At 32.1% G+C, this 20,408-nt stretch overlaps 3 protein-coding genes across 7 annotated transcripts; 2 read left to right on the forward strand and 1 right to left on the reverse strand.

Moving 5' to 3' along the window:
* Nucleotides 1-1,727: 1,727 nt before the first annotated feature.
* Nucleotides 1,728-4,363, forward strand: or (AP-3 complex subunit sigma-2 or). Of its 3 annotated transcripts, none has more exons than XM_087406651.1 (3): nucleotides 1,728-2,176; nucleotides 2,408-2,791; nucleotides 3,304-3,635. In XM_087406651.1, the coding sequence occupies exons 1-3, from the start codon at nucleotides 2,108-2,110 to the stop codon at nucleotides 3,367-3,369; spliced, it is 519 nt and encodes a 172-aa protein (XP_087262777.1). In that variant the 5' UTR covers nucleotides 1,728-2,107; the 3' UTR covers nucleotides 3,370-3,635. The 3 variants fall into 3 exon arrangements, with proteins under 3 accessions (XP_087262777.1, XP_087262776.1, XP_011057513.1); XM_087406650.1 differs by lacking the exon at nucleotides 3,304-3,635 and adding an exon at nucleotides 3,740-4,363 and having other exon boundaries at nucleotides 1,737-2,176; nucleotides 2,450-2,791; XM_011059211.2 differs by lacking the exon at nucleotides 3,304-3,635 and adding an exon at nucleotides 3,740-4,363 and having other exon boundaries at nucleotides 1,741-2,176.
* Nucleotides 4,364-4,369: 6 nt separating this feature from the next.
* On the reverse strand, nucleotides 4,370-6,679 carry LOC105147887 (GATA zinc finger domain-containing protein 1). The gene is made up of 3 exons (XM_011059212.2): nucleotides 5,972-6,679; nucleotides 5,118-5,320; nucleotides 4,370-4,917 (listed from the first exon to the last, which is right to left on the reverse strand). The coding sequence occupies exons 1-3, from the start codon at nucleotides 6,245-6,247 to the stop codon at nucleotides 4,704-4,706; spliced, it is 693 nt and encodes a 230-aa protein (XP_011057514.2). The 5' UTR covers nucleotides 6,248-6,679; the 3' UTR covers nucleotides 4,370-4,703.
* Nucleotides 6,680-7,862: 1,183 nt separating this feature from the next.
* On the forward strand, nucleotides 7,863-20,164 carry LOC105147888 (WD repeat, SAM and U-box domain-containing protein 1). 3 transcript variants are annotated; one of them, XM_087406632.1, is made up of 18 exons: nucleotides 7,864-8,189; nucleotides 12,058-12,191; nucleotides 12,290-12,461; nucleotides 13,158-13,303; nucleotides 13,481-13,707; nucleotides 14,039-14,277; nucleotides 14,349-14,439; nucleotides 14,529-14,638; nucleotides 14,697-14,839; nucleotides 14,898-15,090; nucleotides 15,161-15,306; nucleotides 16,040-16,269; nucleotides 16,374-16,639; nucleotides 16,709-16,799; nucleotides 17,011-17,105; nucleotides 17,210-17,371; nucleotides 17,447-17,591; nucleotides 17,685-20,164. In XM_087406632.1, exons 2-18 carry the CDS (start codon nucleotides 12,085-12,087, stop codon nucleotides 17,840-17,842), a joined length of 2,721 nt encoding a protein of 906 aa, XP_087262758.1. In that variant the 5' UTR covers nucleotides 7,864-8,189; nucleotides 12,058-12,084; the 3' UTR covers nucleotides 17,843-20,164. The 3 variants fall into 3 exon arrangements, with proteins under 3 accessions (XP_087262759.1, XP_087262758.1, XP_011057515.1); XM_011059213.2 differs by having other exon boundaries at nucleotides 7,865-8,189; nucleotides 16,052-16,269; XM_087406633.1 differs by lacking the exon at nucleotides 12,058-12,191 and having other exon boundaries at nucleotides 7,863-8,189.
* Nucleotides 20,165-20,408: the final 244 nt, after the last annotated feature.

The following is a 20,408-nucleotide window of genomic DNA, read 5'->3' on the forward strand; positions in this document are numbered from 1 at the left end:
ACCGCGGCTGTTTAATTTAATTTTTTGTTTTATTTTTTACAATTTCAAGTTCTATCGGGGTTAAAAAACACCCTTTATATATATATTAGGTGTTGGAATTAATTCGTAGCGTTTTACAAGTGATGGGAAGTACTTTCATTAATGTATTTTTTAATGCTCATGTGAAATAAATAACATTCTTTCATTAAAAAACGCTACGAATTAATTCCAACACCTAATATATATATATATATATATATATATTTAACATTTTTTCGGGTATATATAATCATTATTGTCTCTAATTTAATCCCTTTTTCATGTGCTAATTTTTTTTAAATCATAAAAAGTTTAAAAATTCATCCGTATTATATAATACTATTAGGTGTTGGAATTAATTCGTAGCGTTTTACAAGTGATGGGAAGTACTTTCATTAATGTATTTTTTAATGCTCATGTGAAATAAATAACATTCTTTCATTAAAAAACGCTACGAATTAATTCCAACACCTAATATAATATATTAAATAATTAAAACTCTTATGTAGATAACCCGAGGAAAAATATATCTAATCAAATATAATTATATACAATTATATATAATTATACAAAAATTTACAAATTTAAACAAAACATGTAAATATTTCCTAAATGAAGTATATATTTGTCATTTCCGTTATTTGTAAGACTGGAACCCTGGAATTATGAATTAAAAAAATAAAAAGAAATAAATTTAACTTTTAAAACAAATTTAATTTTTTCAATTACTTTTTTTTATTAACTTAACTTATAATTCAATTAATTTCATTATAAATTATAACCTGTATCTTAATTAAGTTAAATTTTCAAAATTGTTAACTTTATTTAGTTAAAAAAAAAATTACCTTACCAACCCTGATAATTATATTAGGTCATCTAAAAAGTATCCGCGGTTTTTTGTCACTAGATATGTATTGATGGTCATATATCTAGTGACAAAGTACCGCGGATACTTTTTAGATGACCCAATATATAAAATATGTTGCGCGTGTGTGTGTGTGTGTGTGTATTGGACATATTTTATATATATCTAATTATACATAATTGTATATAAAATATATGTTATATTTACATGTTTATACTGTTTAGTAAATAAGATTCGACTATGAATACTGGCCTGTGATATGACTAAAACTTCAGACACAATAACAATAGTAATAAGGAATAATAGATTTCAACCTATCAGAAACTAGATACATCGAAATACACGGTTTCTGACAGATTGAAATCTGGGAATCGATTGTATAATTTGAAATGAGGTGAAAATTACAAAAAATGAGCAAATTCACTAGAATATTTATAATTTCATTAGTCAACACTTAGTAAATTTGCTCACTTTTGCAATTTTTATTCTTCTTTTTATTCGAACTCCGTATACCAATGAAAAAAAAAACTAATGAATATACATGAATCCCATCAAGAATAAGAAAATTAAAATAATGTTAATTTAATATCATTAACTGCAAATTATTGATTAAATTTTTATGGAATTTTTTTGTCATGATTCGGTTAATATATATATATATATATATATATATATATATATATATATAATGTACATTATTATTTTAATGACTTTTTTGTTCTCCTTGGGAAGAAAAAGAGCTGTTTTAAAAACAAAAAGGAAGACGTATGAATTTTTCGTGAATACTTGTCAGAATAATTTTTCTTCGATCGAATTATCGCCATATTCCTCGCTACTCTTGTACGTTCCTGAATGCATGTCCACTTCATTTTAAGTACAGGAAGTGTCGAAGAGTGCAGATGAACAAGTAGTTACACATACAACTAGTCAAATAGAGTAAATTCTTTTGATTTTTTAAATGTCAGCTCACAGATAAATTGACAGCGGTCAATTAACCGATAATCTCGGAGAGTTTATCTCCATGCTCAATTAATTATCAATTAGCGTATACACTACGAAGAGTTTCCAACTTGCCAAAGAAAAATAATGAGAATTAAAACATCGAAGCATAGTTGCGGTAGTAAAACATAACCTCTCACGCCTCAATGACCGTGCGTTTCGAACGTAGTGACAGGATTATTACCGTGAGGTTCAGTGACACTAATTGATTTCGGATTCACAGACATGATTAAAGCGATCTTAGTCTTCAATAATCATGGGAAACCTCGTCTCTCCAAGTTTTATCAGTACTTTGTAAGTATATCTCAATTCTGCTCGTTTTGGACTTCTCTTTTGCTTGTCACTTGTAAATTCTGCGAATTAAAATCTTTTATTTATTGAGATATAATAAAAACTAATAGTGGAGACGATATACGGCGTAATTTCTATGTCGATATATCTATCGAATATCACAATTGTGTAGAACACGATAGGAACATGAAAGCATATGGATCATTGCAATACACAATACATTTTCTGCTTCAGAATGAAGATATGCAGCAGCAGATAATAAAAGAAACGTTTCAGCTTGTCTCGAAGAGAGATGACAACGTGTGCAATTTCTTGGAGGGTGGTAGCTTGATTGGCGGGTCTGACTACAAGTTGATCTACCGACATTATGCAACGCTTTACTTTGTATTCTGCGTTGATAGCTCAGAATCAGAACTGGGAATCCTAGACCTGATACAAGTCTTCGTCGAAACTTTAGACAAATGCTTTGAGAATGTGTGCGAACTTGATCTTATTTTTCACGTGGACAAAGTTCATTACATACTTAACGAGTTGGTGATGGGTGGTATGGTTCTCGAGACTAACATGACTGAGATTCTCACGAGGATCGAGGATCAGAATAAGTTGGAAAAACAAGAGGTAAGTATAGGTTGTTTATAATCCCTAATGTTATCTTAACTGTGATCTTATTTCCTGTGAATTTGTGTTCCTTGATTTAAATATACTGAATAAATCTTGTTCTATTTAGCTGAACTTCTTCCATGATTTATTTCTTTTTTTTTCTCCAACATAAAAAAAAGAAGAATAAATTTGGTACAAGAAATTTAGCTAAAAAGAATAAGTTTCACGTTATAATGTCATAAAACTATGGCAAAATCACAGGATTGTTTCGATCTGTACTCACGATGTATAAACTTTTATAATTTTTTTACATCCAAATGTTTACATCATGCCCATTTCATCAGATAAAACATTTATATGTTTCAAGCTAATACTGCTAATTTTGCAATGTGTTTATTTTCTATCATTGAGTTTTAATACATAACTACCTAAGCAGTTTGTTGAGCTATGCATGCATACTGGTACAGCGATCTGTAGAACATATTTGATATGGTGACAGATAGGACTGATTGACATAACATCAATTTTAGGGGACTTACAAATCTGGGCGGTCTTGCTCACCCCGTCCGTTTGTCCTTCTGGGACCTCCTCCTTAAGTAAATCGGCAGTAGCAAATCAGGCCACTTTATATAATCGTACTTTTGTGCGAATTCATTCTTTTTATTTTTCTTTTTTTTAATATTTTATCCAAGAAATCCTTTGTATTTAGCTTCATAAAGCGTAAACGTTTACGTAACACGCATGGCGATGCAATTTTATTTTGTAATTATCCACTGCATAAACCGAGTGCCTTCATAATGTAAATGTCGCTTTGTAAGGATAATAAATGTCAACGCCGTGTTGTCAATGTTGTCATCCGTCATTTGCCTTTGCTCCTTGTAACTAAAATTACAGCCCTTACATTTATTCAGCCTTGCTGAAACTTATCCGTTCTCCACACTTCTTCGATCCGTATGATGTGTGCAGGCGGGAATCACAGCAGCGCCCGCGCGTGCTGTATCAGCGGTGAAGAACATGAATATACCACAACAAATAAAGGATATGAAACTGCCTGACTTGCCGCAAGCCATAAAAGACCTCAAATTCTGACCAGCCGTCACATCGTTGGCACCCAGCTGACTGGTCTCTTCTGTCATCCCGAATGTAACTGACACCACCGTCGCACCGAGGACACTTTTCCCCTCCCTTCAAGCAAGCGAGAATGCACCAATGCTGCCTGCTACCTCTGCGTATATCCCATCTCAACGATACCAGAGTTAAAGATCATGGATGAATCATTATCTTTTTTGAGTCACGGTTCTTCCGGTAAGAAAATACGAACTATGAGAGAAACTAATTTCGAGGAGTTTCTAAACAAGAAAAGAAATCGAGCAAGATGAGAGAATGTTTCTTAAATTTTTTATATATAATAAGAGATATTAAAACGATATCAGATCTACGAATTCAGCTATAGTATTGGCAACTTTTCGATTGTCTGGTAGTCTAGCTCCACGTTCCATTACATGTAAGAAATACATGTTATTCACTGAAAAGCATTAATGTTATATTGTAATGAAAATATATTTAATAAATAAAATGCACTATTGTAAACGTGTATTGTTTTTTGCAAAATTATTTCTATATTGTACAGTGATGTACATTCAAAATATATACCATATTTTTTTCGTGTCAACTCTTGCGACTTCTTTACAATCCTACATAATTCTAATCATTCTTAATTTAAATAATACGTAAATAATACGACTAAAAAGTATAAAAAAAAAACTATAGTGATTGCGTGTAAAAATAATCTTATTATTTTAAGATATAATCTTATTATTCTTAGAGCAACACTGTCCAAACAACACAAAGACCAAAATTAGGACAGACGTTTTTACTGGACTTTGTGTTGAACTGGGTACTAATACATGTTCTCAATAAAGAATTACTATTACTTTTTAGATATGGCCAATTCATTTCTAAGAGTCGTCCATATGAAGCCCGCTCCTTTCTCTGTGAGAGGAGGTGGATAGGGACTGTTTTTTAACTTGAAATAATCCGATGGAGCGTGCATTACAAATTCCATACACTCTAATTTACGAGGTAAATCTTCGTCTGGTCCAATTAAATATGTCTCGGGAATGAAACCTTCTTCCGGTGGAGGACTAAAAGGTACATTAGTTAACATTAATTCTGTTCATTTTAGTTGTTCATTTCTTGCACAGTTCTTTTCTTTTTTTTCTCCGTGAAAAGAAAAAGGAAAGATGAACTGTGGAAGAAATTGAGTTAAAAGAATGTGCATATTGATAAATATTGTTATAAAATTATTATAATCTCATGAAATTAATGGAATAAGGAACTTCACCTCGCTGTGGTGGGCAATAACCAGGTAATGGCAGCGCTCTTTTCGCAATACTGGTCCGTTAACAAACCACGTATCTGAGCATAATAAATACCACCATCTACGTCTTGCAGAGAGACTACATCTCCGACTTGAAAATATGTGCCCTTGTAAAATACAAAGTTGCTGGTAGTTGGAGTCGCAGTAGCTGTAGGTGCCTTGACTGGCTGCAAATGCAGTTAAACATACATAGTCAATGATTCCACATATTTCTATGACTATAGGTACTTTCCAGCAAAAAAGACAAGTAACACAATGAATCATTATATTCTTGTTGCTAATGTTAAACAAAGATGAAATAATGATTGTGACTTTGTTGAAAAACGGCAACAGATGACACAACATAAACTTTCTATTTAGTGACACAAATTGACACAAATTGTTTCTGTTATTCATTAAATGCCAGATAAATGTTTGTGTGTTGTATCATGGAAAGTATCTACTATGATTATCTTTATAATATTGACAAACAAGAATATAGTAATTCATTGTGTTACCAGAGTACGTTTGGTTTTGTTTATAAGCATAAATTTGTTCTTGTTTAATATTTATCCTACAAACACAATAGAATAGTAAGCCTTAAGCCTTAAGGAATTGACCAATCACAGTCGATTATTCTTCTCACATTTAACTGTGATTGATTAATTTCTTAAGGCTTAAGATTCTTGTGTTTACAGGGTTGATAAACAATAATAAGGATGAATTAATGCTTACAGAATATGAGTGTGAAACTGGAACACATCTCACATCTTTTGCTAGAAAGCATCTACTACCACATCATTGCGACAAAAATGGAAGGACATCTTTCACTCGCTCACCGTTTTCTTAAACAGATTCCTGCGACCTTTACCCTTGGGCACAATTCTGTGTGGTCCTATCGTTTTCGTGTTACAATATCTCGTGATCCGCGTGCTCCTTCTAGGCTTCAGCGAGCCGCTTTTATCCTCTTCGTCCGTTTTGGAAGACGTGCTCGCCTCAGCATTCCGTTCATCCTCCAAACAAGCATTGCACAAATTCCCAGCGTCAGTCGAGTGCCACAGAGGGGTCTCATGTGTCCCGCATTTGACACATTTTGGTTTGCTGCCGAGCGGCATCGGATTTCTCTCAGGTCGGCCTCAGAGAGTTCGACATAAACAATGAATTTTCCTCTAGCGATTGTTTATCTCGTCTAATTTTCTGATCGCTGATTTCAGCTGTCATGTCGTGTTTACATGCGCGTTAACACGCGTTTACTTTACTGTGTTGTGTCACGTATTTTTACTTCAGTACCGGTCATTCGACGCACGCGTTTCGCTAGAGGTGTGTTCAGATTCCCGCTTGAGTGTTCCGCAGATCTTATCTTAGCTCGTGTTCAGATTCCCACCCGAGTGTTCTTCAGGTGTCATGTCATCCTTGTGAAACGTTCGGTAAATAACAAGGATAGAGTGATACCAGGGGCACGATTCTGTAACTGTTTCAAGCTGATTCTATATTAGACGCGAGCCGCAAGTAATGTAGAATCGTGGTCTACAATAAGTTACCAACATACCGTCGCCAGTCACAATGCTTCATGACAGCCAATCAGAAGTATTATTAGTTACTATTGACGTTTTTGATTGGCTGTTGTGAAGCATTGTGACTGGCGACGGAGTGTTTGTAACTTATTGTAGATCACGCTCAAAAATTATTAAAGAGAAACCCGAAAGACGCTCCCATTAATGCTAATCGATGAACTCAATTATCACGTTGCTTGCACTTTTCGCTTTTTCTTTTGTCGATGCTTAAATATGTATCTATCTCATTTTAAGTTCAAAAATTTTTGGGGATTTTAAACAATGTAAACAGACCAATTGGATTGACTGTGCAAGTTATGACTCATGAAATAACAATCTTAATATTGTTATTGCGAAAGGTGAGCCTGTTCACAATAGAAGGAATAAGAAATTAGGAATAAAGAATAAATCATTTTAACCTATCAGAAATCGGAATACACGGTTTCTGATAAGTTGAAATCGTTTATTCTTTATGTCTTCTATTGTGACAGGGCCTAACTATTATTAAAAACATTAAAACTAAAAATAATATCGAGGTCACCTCATCCTCTTAGCTCGTTTATTTCTATATATTTATGTATATACATCAGTCTAGTGACTTTATGTCAATCATAGTCAATCATATGAATATGAATTTTCACCGCAGAACGAAAATTCGAAGACGCGTGCGATTCGATGAATTTTATACGCGCGTCTCGGAATCTGATGGATTCAAATTAATTATTACGTGGATACAACGCACTTGCCATGTCGGATATAAAATTTACTTTGCAATCGTTTATTCTACAATCTATTTCATATATTTCAGATCCAAATAAACATTTAATTCATTGTCGATAAATTTCTTCGTGAGAAAATTAATTAATTAAAGAAAAAAATACAAATTTATACAAGTTTGTCTCGTATACAAATTTTTTCCTCGCTTAATGAATTATAAATATCTGAATAATTATATTTTGCAGATATATATGTTACTAAATAAAAAGCAGAAAGCACTATCGTAAGCGGCCAACAAATTATTAATACCACGCTCGCGCGAATAACAAAGCAATTTGCTTTATTAATCTGATGGATTACGCAATATGGATGAGCGTAAAATTGTCTCGCTCGGCGAGGCTGTGAAAAAATAAAAGAGAGAAGGACAGAAAGAGACGGGTTTACACTTTGCAGCGATATTACATTTTGCAGCGAGCAAGCACCGCATGCAGTTTATATCTCGCGTTACGCCTCCTGTAATATCGATCCTGGAGGCAGGCAGTGGACATGCGTTTAGCGCTTTTAACTTCATTGTGACAGGTGCCCTGTCTGGGGTATCCTGTTTGAAGTGTCTCGCAGCAGGAGCACTATGTCGAACGCGAAAACATAATGTGACACCGCCTCGCGACGCGTAGAGTTCACGGGAATCGCGGCAGTGAAGAATGTGCCGTGTGGGTGCTCGTTGATGGAGCGACGAGGCACCGCGAGGGCCGTCGACTAGTGTCTGGAACATGTGCCTTTGCTACGAGTGAGTACAAGAGAAATGATGATTGCGTCTGCAAAATCGTCATTCGAGCGAGAAACGTGAAGGAAAAGTCACAAAACCGCAAACAATGTTCCTCTGATGTACAATTATAGAGCATTAATTAGAAACGAACTTACATCTAGAAAGATGTTAATTGGAGTTAAGGATTCTAATGTATATGTATATTTAGAAGGAGAGATCGGAGAGAGCGTCAATTTGTTTTCCACTTGATTTTCTCTCGATTTACTGTTATAGTCAATAATTTAATAAGGGGTTCATTGGCTTGGGGTAATGGATTAAATAACGGCTCACCACCCACGCGAATCATAACGGATAAATTATTATTAAATATAGCTATTTTTGTGTCGGTGGGACGCTTACTGGATATATTTATTAATATGTTTCACAGTCATTTAACTCTTCAGTAAACGCGGCGTTTTGAAATATGACAGATGAAAAGAATTTTAAATAAATGACGATCAGACTCGGCAGTGTAAAATTTCTATAATTTTTTTTTTATATACTCATTGATACCTTAGTAATGAGACGATGTTTATAGCTAATATTATTTCGCATTTTATAAAATTCTTAATTTCCTTCTTACGTATTTGTTTTTATTTTTGTAATGCGATGAAATTTACGCAGTTAATATAATTGCATGTTCTAAAATTTCTAATTCTTCTTTATTATTTACTTAATTTATTTACTTATACCTTCATAACGCGATGAAATTTACGCTTGAATTTATGGTTAATATGATTTCACGTTCTATAAAAATTTCTAATTTCCCCTTTGTATACTTATTTTATTTATAACATAATGAAATCTACGTGATTAGTACTTAGTCATTGTAATGATTTTTCATGTTATAGAATTAGAATATTTGCGCTATTAGTTTTATATGATTTATATGACTTATGTTTATTTCTATCAATTTAGATTAATTATATTAGGTGTTGGAATTAATTCGTAGCGTTTTACAAGTGATGGGAAGTACTTTCATTAATGTATTTTTTAATGCTCATGTGAAATAAATAACATTCTTTCATTAAAAACGCTACGAATTAATTCCAACACCTAATAGTTTAATTTATTTTTTATCTCTTTAATTCTAACAATAAAAAAAAGGATAAAGGATAAATCAAATGAAGATTAATTCTTTGTTTAATTAATTATTAATAATAATTAATAATTTAAACTCATTTTTTGGACAACTATGTATTTATAATTATTTTAACTATGCAAATATAGTGCAACTGTGCTAATAATAATTAACAGTCTCACACGTTGAAAATTTTTAGCTTTTTCTTAACATATTTCTCAGTTACTACATAATAAGCAAATTTTTAAAAATGGTTTACTTATATTATAATACTTATATTATAATTGAGATTGCATTTACTCAATAAAAAAGATTATTTTATTTGCTATTTATATCTTGATTATTTTACTATATTAATATTTAAAATTAAATTTATAATACATAATTTTTTCATATTGAAAGGATTACACACACACACACACACACACACACACACACACACACACACACACACACACACACACACACACACATATAGTTATTATTACTGATATTATAGCAGTAGTAACTATAAAAATGGAACTTGTAATCATAATTATTTTATCATGCAATTATGGTCACAAAAATACCAAACATTTTTTTTTCAGTGTTAGTACATACAATTAGGTCATTCGTGTTCTGCGCATTTCTTTTCTTTGAAATATTAACTGTGTTCTGTAAAACATGATGCGCATGATCATTTTATCCTTGTTGTTCACCGAATATTAAATGATAAGACTAAAATGATCATATCAAACGCCCAAGTATCTTTTAAGATCGTAATATGAATATACAATAACATTTATTGATAGAATAATACATCAAATTATTGTTTGCATTATGCGTTTTACAGAACTAGGAAATCGGAATACCTATTGTCTAAAAATGTCTTCACCCTTTCTTTATTTTTAATGCACAACATTATAAATATTTTTTAAAAGTGTTAAAGTATATATAAGAATCACGTAATAATTTTTGTATTCTTATAAAAGTGAAAATTAACGCAGAACACAAACGATCCATCCTATAGAAAAATCGAAACATTAAATATACATTAAGAATTAATCTATAATACATTAATAGAAATGGACATTTTAAATATTGTTATACAAGTCTTTAACCTCGCGTATGAAAAAGGAGCGACAATACTTAATTTAATTACGTGCATACACGTGTCCAATATTTTTTCCTTAAATAAGTATAATGTGCAATAGGATAGATAGAAATATAATCGTTGCAATCAGATAGAGCTGTGCGTTAAGATAAATATAACATGTGTACACAAACAGCTGTATATTTTTATTTATCGCGTGACATTACAATTTTATTTCGAACATATCATTTGTTCTGCGATGGGACTTATGCTGTGCTCTTATCTGATTAATTATACACAACTGATAACAAATGCTTTATATATAGCGAGCTACTATTTTTTACAGCCACGATCAGTATCGCGACTGTAATATTTGCGTTTGTTTTATTCATAGATGAAACAGATAAGTACAATCGATGTGTACTTTGATGTACACGTCAACGTCAACGATAAAACTCTCACTGTCTAAGTTCGACATTAATTCTATTTTTATTATATGTTGAAAGAAATTGCCATTTTATTCGTAGTAAATTCTGAAAAATCGCAAAAAATAAAATGATCGATGTGTACACTGCTGGTCATTAAAATTGTAACACCAAAAAAACTTATGAGCTGATATCAAAGTATTTATATAGTGGATTATTTATGATATACGGAGTTCAATATAAAAGTACAGCTTAGTATTTTTATTAGATATACAGCTTATTCTCATATTTTACTATGACCTATACATTCTACAAATTTCAATTTAATATAATGTGATTTTTTTATCGTTGCAATTTTAATGACCAACAATGTACTGATAACTGAAAAAATTATTAATGTAATTCTCAGAACTTCTCATTTACGCCCTGAAAATTAGGCGACTCCGTTTGGATTCGAGATCGAATGATCCTATTTTAACAACGAAATTGCGCGATATTTAATTATCATTTGGCGATTAATTCTCATAGAAATATAGATAACGTTTCTGAACTTTTCTGGACTTATCTATTAATTCCCATAGAAATATAGATAGATACGTTTCTGGAGTTATCAATTACGGTAATGAAACTAATGTACATGAATCGCGATAAAATGTCTTCAACGATGCGCGGTGGTCAATGCCAAGGTCTGTCTGACTTTTAGAAACTTTAGAAACCCGTTGTCTTTGTACGTGTGCCCACCTGTAGAACAGTTAGTCGATTCAGGGTACATGTATTATTGAGAAACGCGTGCACATGCAGTTCATAAGCGTTTGAAAAGCGAAGGTTAAAGGTGTCTCCCGTGCCTCATTACCTTTACGACATTCCTACGTGACAACTATGGAGAGAATATGTATATACCTCTAGCGAAGGAATACATTAATTCTAAAGATACCTATGACAAATCATAATCATTTGATACCATCGAGGTAATGACTTAAAATATAACGATATATATGATACCATGGCTCGTCGATATTCTGACATTCAGTATTTGACGTGAAAGTCTATCGTATATAATTCCATTTCTAATCGAATAGACAGTTTCACCTGCGACAATATTAATTCATCCGTCGTTGTTTAATGTCGACAAAAGAGGTAATATATAATTCGAATTGTTCCCATTGATAAATTAAAAATTACATAACACGCGCCTTTTCATTAAAGTATAGACGACATCAGCTTGACTTTGAGAAGTGACACAGCTGATTAATATTTCATACGTCTTTACAGCTAAGAACCCCGTTAATCTGAAAAAACATGACTGCCATAGGCGACGTGCAAGCCTTGCAAACTTTGACAGTTTATACCAGCGATGTAAACAGCGTTGACTTCGCCGGTGATTGCATTCTGGTAACGGGATCCGGGTAAATATCGGTTATCGATATGCACACATTTCCGCGGTGTACTGGGTTTTCGCTGTGTATTAAGAGGTCAGAATCATCTTCTCTCTTTTAACATACAGGGACAAACGCGTCCGGGTTTGGGAATGGCAACCTGGCAATGGCTACGTAGAGGCTTACTTTTCACCCCTAATGGGGCACAAGTATGGCGTTACTTCAGTCAAGGTCAGCCCCCAGTCCACTATGTTGGCCAGCTCCAGCATAGACGGTACCACGCTGCTCTGGAACTTGCGCGTAGGTTTAAAAATATGGAAAAATACACGCTTTAATATAATAATATAACTAACGAAAAAAAATTGTGTCTCATTGTGTCATTGTGTATCATTAATCTTTGAAATTGCAAACTAATGATGATGTTTTGACACACAATGAATGTTTTGTATATATCTACATATAGAAGTCAAAGCGAGTTATTATAGTTGGTGCGCACATATACGAGTATAATGATAAAAGGAATAGAATCTCCTGGTGAATGTTTTTTTCAGAATTTTTATATGATTTTTTTTAAGTTTTTATATAGATTTCAAAATTTTTGAAAATTTTTGAAAATTTTATAACTCTTTAAAACATGTCTAGTTTTTATACAAATTGGAACATTTTTTTAAGTGCCGAGAAATCTACATCTTTTCTATAATTCTTCATATATATAAATTCTGAAATATTCTAAGATTTCTTATTCTATAATTTCTGATAAAAAAGTTCAATGTATTTTTTCAAAAATTATAAAATGAGTAATCTTATATGAAAACTTCTCTTGTATGAAAACTGAGGAAAGATATAGACTTTCTCACTACTTCGTATAAAAACTCTGAGAAAAATTTTCACTAGGATCGTTTCACATAAAAATTAAGTCATGTGAAAGTCTAAAATTATAAATCATGTTTTAGCAATTATTATCTTGGGTTAATGTAAATTTATATAATTTCGAAGACGGGGACGAAAATACATACTATGGTGCAAGTGGGCGGCGAGGCGGTGAGAGTTTGCAGATTTTCCCCGGATTCGACGTTACTCGCGACCGCTGGAGATAACGGACAAGTCTGTATCTGGGATTTGGTTCATCGTAATTTAATCAGGCAAGATCTTTTACAGAAGATAGATAATATTCTTTTTTATAAGAAGTTCAATAAAAAGTATGTTGTAATTCAAGTTTTAATCCTTAATTTCTTTTGCAAAGTAATATTAGCTCTTTCTCAATGTTCTAATTTGCGTTTCAATTAAGATACAATGAGACATATTATTTTGACTTGTAGATGTTTTCAAAAGCACGAGGGTGCTGTGCAAAGCCTATCCTTCTCGCCAGATTCGAGCTGGCTGATCACTTCATGCACGTTGGGTGTCCTAAAGCTGTTCTCCACTGCCGAACTGATCGACACTTGTACCTCTAGCAATCAAGACATCGCCGAACTCGTCTCGATTGATGATGCTCACGACATGGGAGTAGTTTGCTGCGACTTCTCGACGTTCCAAGAAGTCACATGTACGTACACTGTTAGAAATGTAACCACAATCTTCCTTACATGTAAATGACGTGGTTATGAATGAAATTAAAAGTAATGAATGATTTAAAAATTAAGTTACAGTAGTTATTTAAATGTAATGAACGTGTACATTAAATTTATGAAATTTAATATACTTTTAATAAAATTTTATGAAAAGTACATTAAATTTAATGTAATGTCATGAAATTAAGTTCAAATTGTGTAACTTAAAAGTTAATGAAATTTAAGAACATTTCTAACAGTGTACTATTTTGAACAAATGGGAAAGATGAGAATTGCTATGCATGATAAAGAACGTTATTATCGCAGGTATCGAACCATATACCAAGCTTTATCAACTGGTCACGTGCGGTAACGATCACGACGTGAAGTTGTGGCAAGTTACGGTGAGCCAAAATAAGTGCGAGGCCCAACCCTCTACTGCCACTGTACAGCTTTGTAGAGTGATGGAAAAGCACAGCAGTGCCTTAACTTGCGTCCGTTTCAGCAGCAACGGATTATATATTGCCAGCTGTAGCCTCGATAAAACGACAGTAATTTGGGAGGCGGTAAGAGACTTGTCTTGGAGGACAAATCAACCATTCAAAACAATTTTTTATTAATTTTAATTGAATTTTAGAGCTCAGGAAAGGTTGTGACGATAATCTCCGGTCACAATAGATATATAGCTTGCTGCGCTTTTTCACGCGACGGAAGCTTATTAGCGACAGGTAATACTTTCTATATTTCCGAAAAATATAATTTATAATTTATATTTTATAATTTGTTTCACGATAATCGGCATTTAATATAATTACAGGCTCTAATGATAAGTCTGTAATTGCGTGGGATTTGACGGGAAACTTAACTATCGATTCGGAACTTTCAAAAAATATTGGAACAAAGTGGTTCGTGAATGATCCTGAAAAAGTAAGTGATAAATGATAATTTCAACAAAAAATAACATTAACGAGATTCTCCGTTTTAGAGTACTAAGCACGAACACGATCTAATGAAAAATGTAGAGACATACGCTAATGAAGTAAGATTGATTCAAAGATTGGAGGAGCACAACGGTGCGGTGAACAGCGTTGCCTTCCATGGAAATAATTTTTTAGCCTCAGCATCAGGGTAAGTCTTTGAAACTATAAAACCAGTAACACAATTGTGCAATTTTTTTTGTTTGCAGTGATAAATTAGTGCGTATTTGGAGCGTCGAAACGGAAGAGGAGGATGGGGAGGAAGTAATTAAAATACAGGAAAAATCATTCAGTCCACTCGACGCTCACACCTACAGCGTCAATTACGTGGAATTTAGTCCATGCGGTTCAATGCTTGCCTCCTGTTCTCTCGATGGAACAACTTTAATTTGGAATACAGAAGTAACGAATGTTTTTTTGCGAATAACATTGTATTTTTAGTTTCTTACTAACAATAGTTTTCTGTTAACAGACCGGCGATCAAGCAAAATCCTCTTTTGTCAATTCTGGGACAGGCATTCGTGTGTGTCGGTGGTCACCTGATGGCACGAAGATTGCTACCGCTGGTGACGACGAGAAGACAATGTTATGGGACATAGAAACTATGGATCAGTTGCAGTACGTATGCGTCAATATAACAAAATAAATAATACACACATATATATATATATATATATATATATATATAGAATATATTATAAATTTAAAATTATATATTTAATTCATAAAAAATTTAGTAAAATTTATAAAATAAAATTTGTCTGAGAATTAGAATCTCAAACGAGAATGCAGACTTTGATGAAGTCTAAAATAATAAATTTTGAGTTACAAATATTAATATATAAGTTAATATATAAGTTAATATATAAGTATAATCTAACCAAATAAAAAGATCATTTTTTGTATAGTAAATATATATATATGTAATTTAATGCGACTTTTGCAAGTAACTCGACTTATTTTTCTATTTTTAACAGTTAACACTGTCCAATAAATTTAACTTTTTCTAGACCACACGGGACTAAATAATTCTTATAGATTTTTGGTCGCTGAAAATGAATCCGTATATAATTGCTCTATCACGTCAGGTTTTTGAAAAAATTGATACTAAAAGTGCCAAAAATGACATTTTTTTATTCTTTTGACTTGAAAAGAATTTAAAAAATATAGATATTTCAAAAGAATAAGCTCAAAAGTTTTGAGCTTATTCTTTTGAAATATCTCGGAAACCTGATAGAGCAATTTCATTCGTTTTCAGCAATAAAAAAATCTATAAAAATCACTTGGTTCCGTTCGTGGTCTAAAATCGATGTCGGATAGTGTAATTTGTAGAGTTAACAATAATCGTTAGGCAATTTTACAGTGTCTTCGAGGGTCATGCCGACGCAATATCGGCCATTGCGTTTACGCATGATTCCCGATACTTGGTGACCGCGTGTAACGAAGGCACCTGGCGTTTGTTCGATACTCTGGACGAGAAAAATGGTTCCGAAGCATTGATGATTTGTGATGCGAGTCACGATCTAGGTGTCCAAGGATGTGACTTCAGTCCTACTCCATGCTCTTTGATGTGCAGTTCATGTAGGGAAAACTATTTCAATTATTATTACCTTTAATCTTCACGCATATATTATCTTCTACAGAAATCTTTATTAAATAATGCACAAATCAACGATTGTTTGCAGCAAGGGACACAGACGTAAACCAGCAAATATATTTACTAGCAACGTGCGGCAACGATTCGTTAGTTAAACTATGGCATATAATTATTCCAAACGATTCATTATCCGATTCGGATAGCATTAAATCAGGCAACATTGGAAAGAGTTACAAGGAGAAGAAGTCCTTAACCGGACACGGTGGAAATGTAATGTGTGTTCGTTTCTCGCCCGTCCACGGAGAAGTTATAGGTAGCGTCGCGACTGATAGAACAGCTCGTATATGGAGCGTGGTAAGCAACCAAGACACAAAATATATATAAGAACTTTTTCATAAAGATCAATATATTATGCGCTTTCAGTTTTCCGGAAGTTGTTTATACGTCCTAGAGAATCATGATAGTCTTGTTACGTCTTGTGCATTTTCCGAGGACACATCATTCTTCGCTACAGGTCTTGAACTGTTATGACTCACATTATAACACAATATTATAAATTTGTATACAACTATCAAGTTGTTCTTGTATAAGTTGTTCATATTGCAAATTTTGTTTCTACAAATTTTACAAATTTTAAGTTTAACTAAAAATTCATTTAGAATTTATTTATCGTCACATTTTACAAAATCAGTATCATTTTATCATTAATAATAATTTTTTTTTAGGTGCATTGGATAAAACTGTGTTGGTTTGGAAGGTGCCGCAGCAGTTGGTGTCACAAAGTAATTTGATGGATAGCTTGAGAAACAAGAAGAAGAGGGTCAGCAATTAAACAAATCAAGATTTTACAAATTTAAATTATGCGAAATGAACGAAACATGCGTGCATAAGTTGAATAATATTTGATAAAATTTTGTTGTTTAGGTTGCGGATTGGAAACTATACGACACTTTGAAATGGTTGAACGACATTGAATTATCCAGACTGTCCAGGAAAGTGCTTGCTTTGGGACTGACAGGACGACATTTGCTATCCGTATCAGAAAATGAACTAATATCTCGGTTGGAACTTGATGATGACGAAGAGGTACAATACATAATATTATGATGACTTTATCCACCTCATTATATCGAACTCCTTATAAACTGAAAATCTTTATAGGCTATGGAAATATTAAAGAAACAATTATATTGGCTGAAGCGTGAAGATTGCAATGTTATGGAGAATATAGACGAGTCTGAGATTCCTCATGAATTTTTGTGTCCTATAACGCATGAGATAATGAAAGAACCTGTGCAATGCTCAGGTAAAAATATCATACAAAAATCGCTTTTTTATAAAAAATTATTTCGAAAAATTTGTCTTAATAAAATTAATTGTGTACAATTATTATTCTTAGATGGATTTACTTATGAAAGGGCAGCTATAAATGAATGGTTCCTATGTGGAAAATATACTAGTCCGATGACGAATGAGCCGTTACACGATACTTCTTTTACTCCAAATTTCGCTCTCAGAAACGCTATACTCACTCTACTTCATGGAGAAGGACCATAATAGTAATGGCATTTTACATTTTTATGAAAAAAAAAGAAAAAACAGAGCACGCGTTGATAACTTATGATACACAATAAGCAATTTTATTCTACAGTGCGTTAGACATTCAAAATTCAGTGGTTTTAATGCAATAAGATTCGTTCTCTTTACAAGAATCGAAAGAAATTTGAACATCGATCGGTATCTGCGGACCAATTACAGACATGTAAAAATATAAAAACTTACAATTAATAGATTAATAATATAATTTAATAAGATAATTTTCATAATTAAAAATAACCGCGAAAGGATACCGCGTGAAGCTGTTAGGAAAAAAGTTACAACTCTTGATCTTTTACTAATGATCGTTTCTATCGTTTAATTTTAATTTTAATCTCGGTTCAACTAATTTATCTCTTTCTCTAATTCTAAGAATTAGAAAAAGATGAAGAATTAGTTGAACCGAGATTAAAGTTAACATTGATAGAAACGTCTTATATTGATAGAAACGGGCATTTAAAAGAGTTTGAAATTGGAAATATTAGAGAAATCTTAGAGAGAACACATTTTAATAATAATTAAGTAACATTGTCACAACTTTTATCGAGAAGCGGTGTCTAAAAACCGCCGAGCGACATGTTATCGATATTGGGAAGCAATCTTTAGGAATGAATATTATCGAAGGATTTCCAAATATTCGATATAGCACGTGTACAATGCACGTAATAATCCAGATACCTGATGCAAAGCAACAAGTACAAGTTTACAAAAATTTATGGACAATCTTCGAGAGTTACAGATATATAGTGAAGGCGCTGGTCTAATATCTGATATTACAGAGTAGTCGAACATACATACATACATAATATACATGTAGTTAAAAACATATCGAGAATACACGGATTTTATATCGGTTCTAGGCATAAACAGAATTTACAAGTTATCGAATTCAGTCGAACATGGCGTGGGTTTTTATCGTTCTCTTTTACATTTCCATTCTAAAGTTTTTATAACTCAAGTAAGTCGCGTTTTCTCAATTAAAAATTCTTGTGTTATCGGATAAAAATTTTATGATTTTGTAGGTACAAGGCATTTTTAATATTAATATAAATATTACAGCTAATTTCGAGTCTAAGATTGCATTGATAGAGTTAATTTTGCATCAAAGAAGGATATAGGATTTAGGATTATTTAATGTCGAAGAAAATTATTTCCGTAGCTTTTTGACTATTTCTTTAGACACTAAATGGTCCTAAGATGATTTTCTGCTAGGATGCAAAGTTGCAAATATTTATCTTACAATTGTTGAAACTTTTAACTAATGAAAACCATTGAAAACTAAGTTTTCAATTTAGTATAAATATAAACAGTTTTGCGCGTTATAAACACATTTTAGAATGAATATATAGTAGTATAGAAATATTTGTGCCTAACGACGAGGAGTTATCATATTTCTCGAGATATTAAAAAAATATCTCGATTTTCTAATCTATAATATTATCATGTTTCATTAATACTTATTTTCTAAAGTATAACTTTATAATATATTACAGAAATACGTTTAACGTATATAACTTGCGTGTGATAAGAATGTTACTTTCTATTTGCAAATATTAAGCTGCAATATATTGATTGTTGATATATTTTATTTATTCATAATACTGACATCTAACAAAGAAAAATTTCGTTTTTAATATGTCAATTGTTATCGATAGCAAGCACAGAGTGTTTGTATATGCGTTATTATTAATTATAAATGCTATGGATTTTGTTATACACTTTTTAGAAATTGATATGAAATATAATTAGCTATAATCCTTTTATAATAATACTGTATTGACTCTTACAGTAGTCTTAAGTGTTATAAACAACAATTACAACATACGAAAAAACTGTATATAAAATTGTAACAGATGATAAGATATAAATGTGTATCGCTTGAAGGAACGTAAACCGTCGATTTCTCTTTCTAAGAAATCAGTCACAGGTGATTAAAAACTCAATCGTTTCTAATCAGCGTTTACGCACACAGGTTTTTACATGATTTCTACGAATTTTTAATCACTCATTACGAACACGGTTTTGTAATTGTGTGTCTTCAAATTGTCACTCGAATTCAAAGTCTGTATTTCTGTGATATAATTGAGAAATCGTTTCAAACTTGTTGTGTGTCGGAAGAATGCGATTTTTAATGTATCGCGATCGAGAATGACACGTTTAAAATCGCATTATCGAGAAAAGTCCGACGCAATCGAGCTTGAGCGTTTAAGCGATTTTACAGTTGTAAGCGTCATTTTTCTGTATAATTATATACAAATAATAAAATCGATACTATAATAATAATATCAATCGAAGCAGACAGTTGTGTATAAACAATCGGATTATATATAGATCATTTCTCTCTCTCTTATAGATTTTCCTTTTTATATATCTCCACTAATAATATATACTCGTAATTAATATTCAACCTACAAACATATTTTTTAATAAAAAAATAAATATCATTAAATTAACATGCAACAAGATTGTAATGTTATAGTATATCTTATATTATTACAATTAATTAATCTTTTTAAAAAATTATTGT

The sequence above is a fragment of the Acromyrmex echinatior genome, chromosome 5, assembly GCF_024713525.1.
Source record: "Acromyrmex echinatior isolate Ae372 chromosome 5, ASM2471352v2, whole genome shotgun sequence".
NCBI classification, from domain to species: domain Eukaryota; kingdom Metazoa; phylum Arthropoda; class Insecta; order Hymenoptera; family Formicidae; genus Acromyrmex; species Acromyrmex echinatior.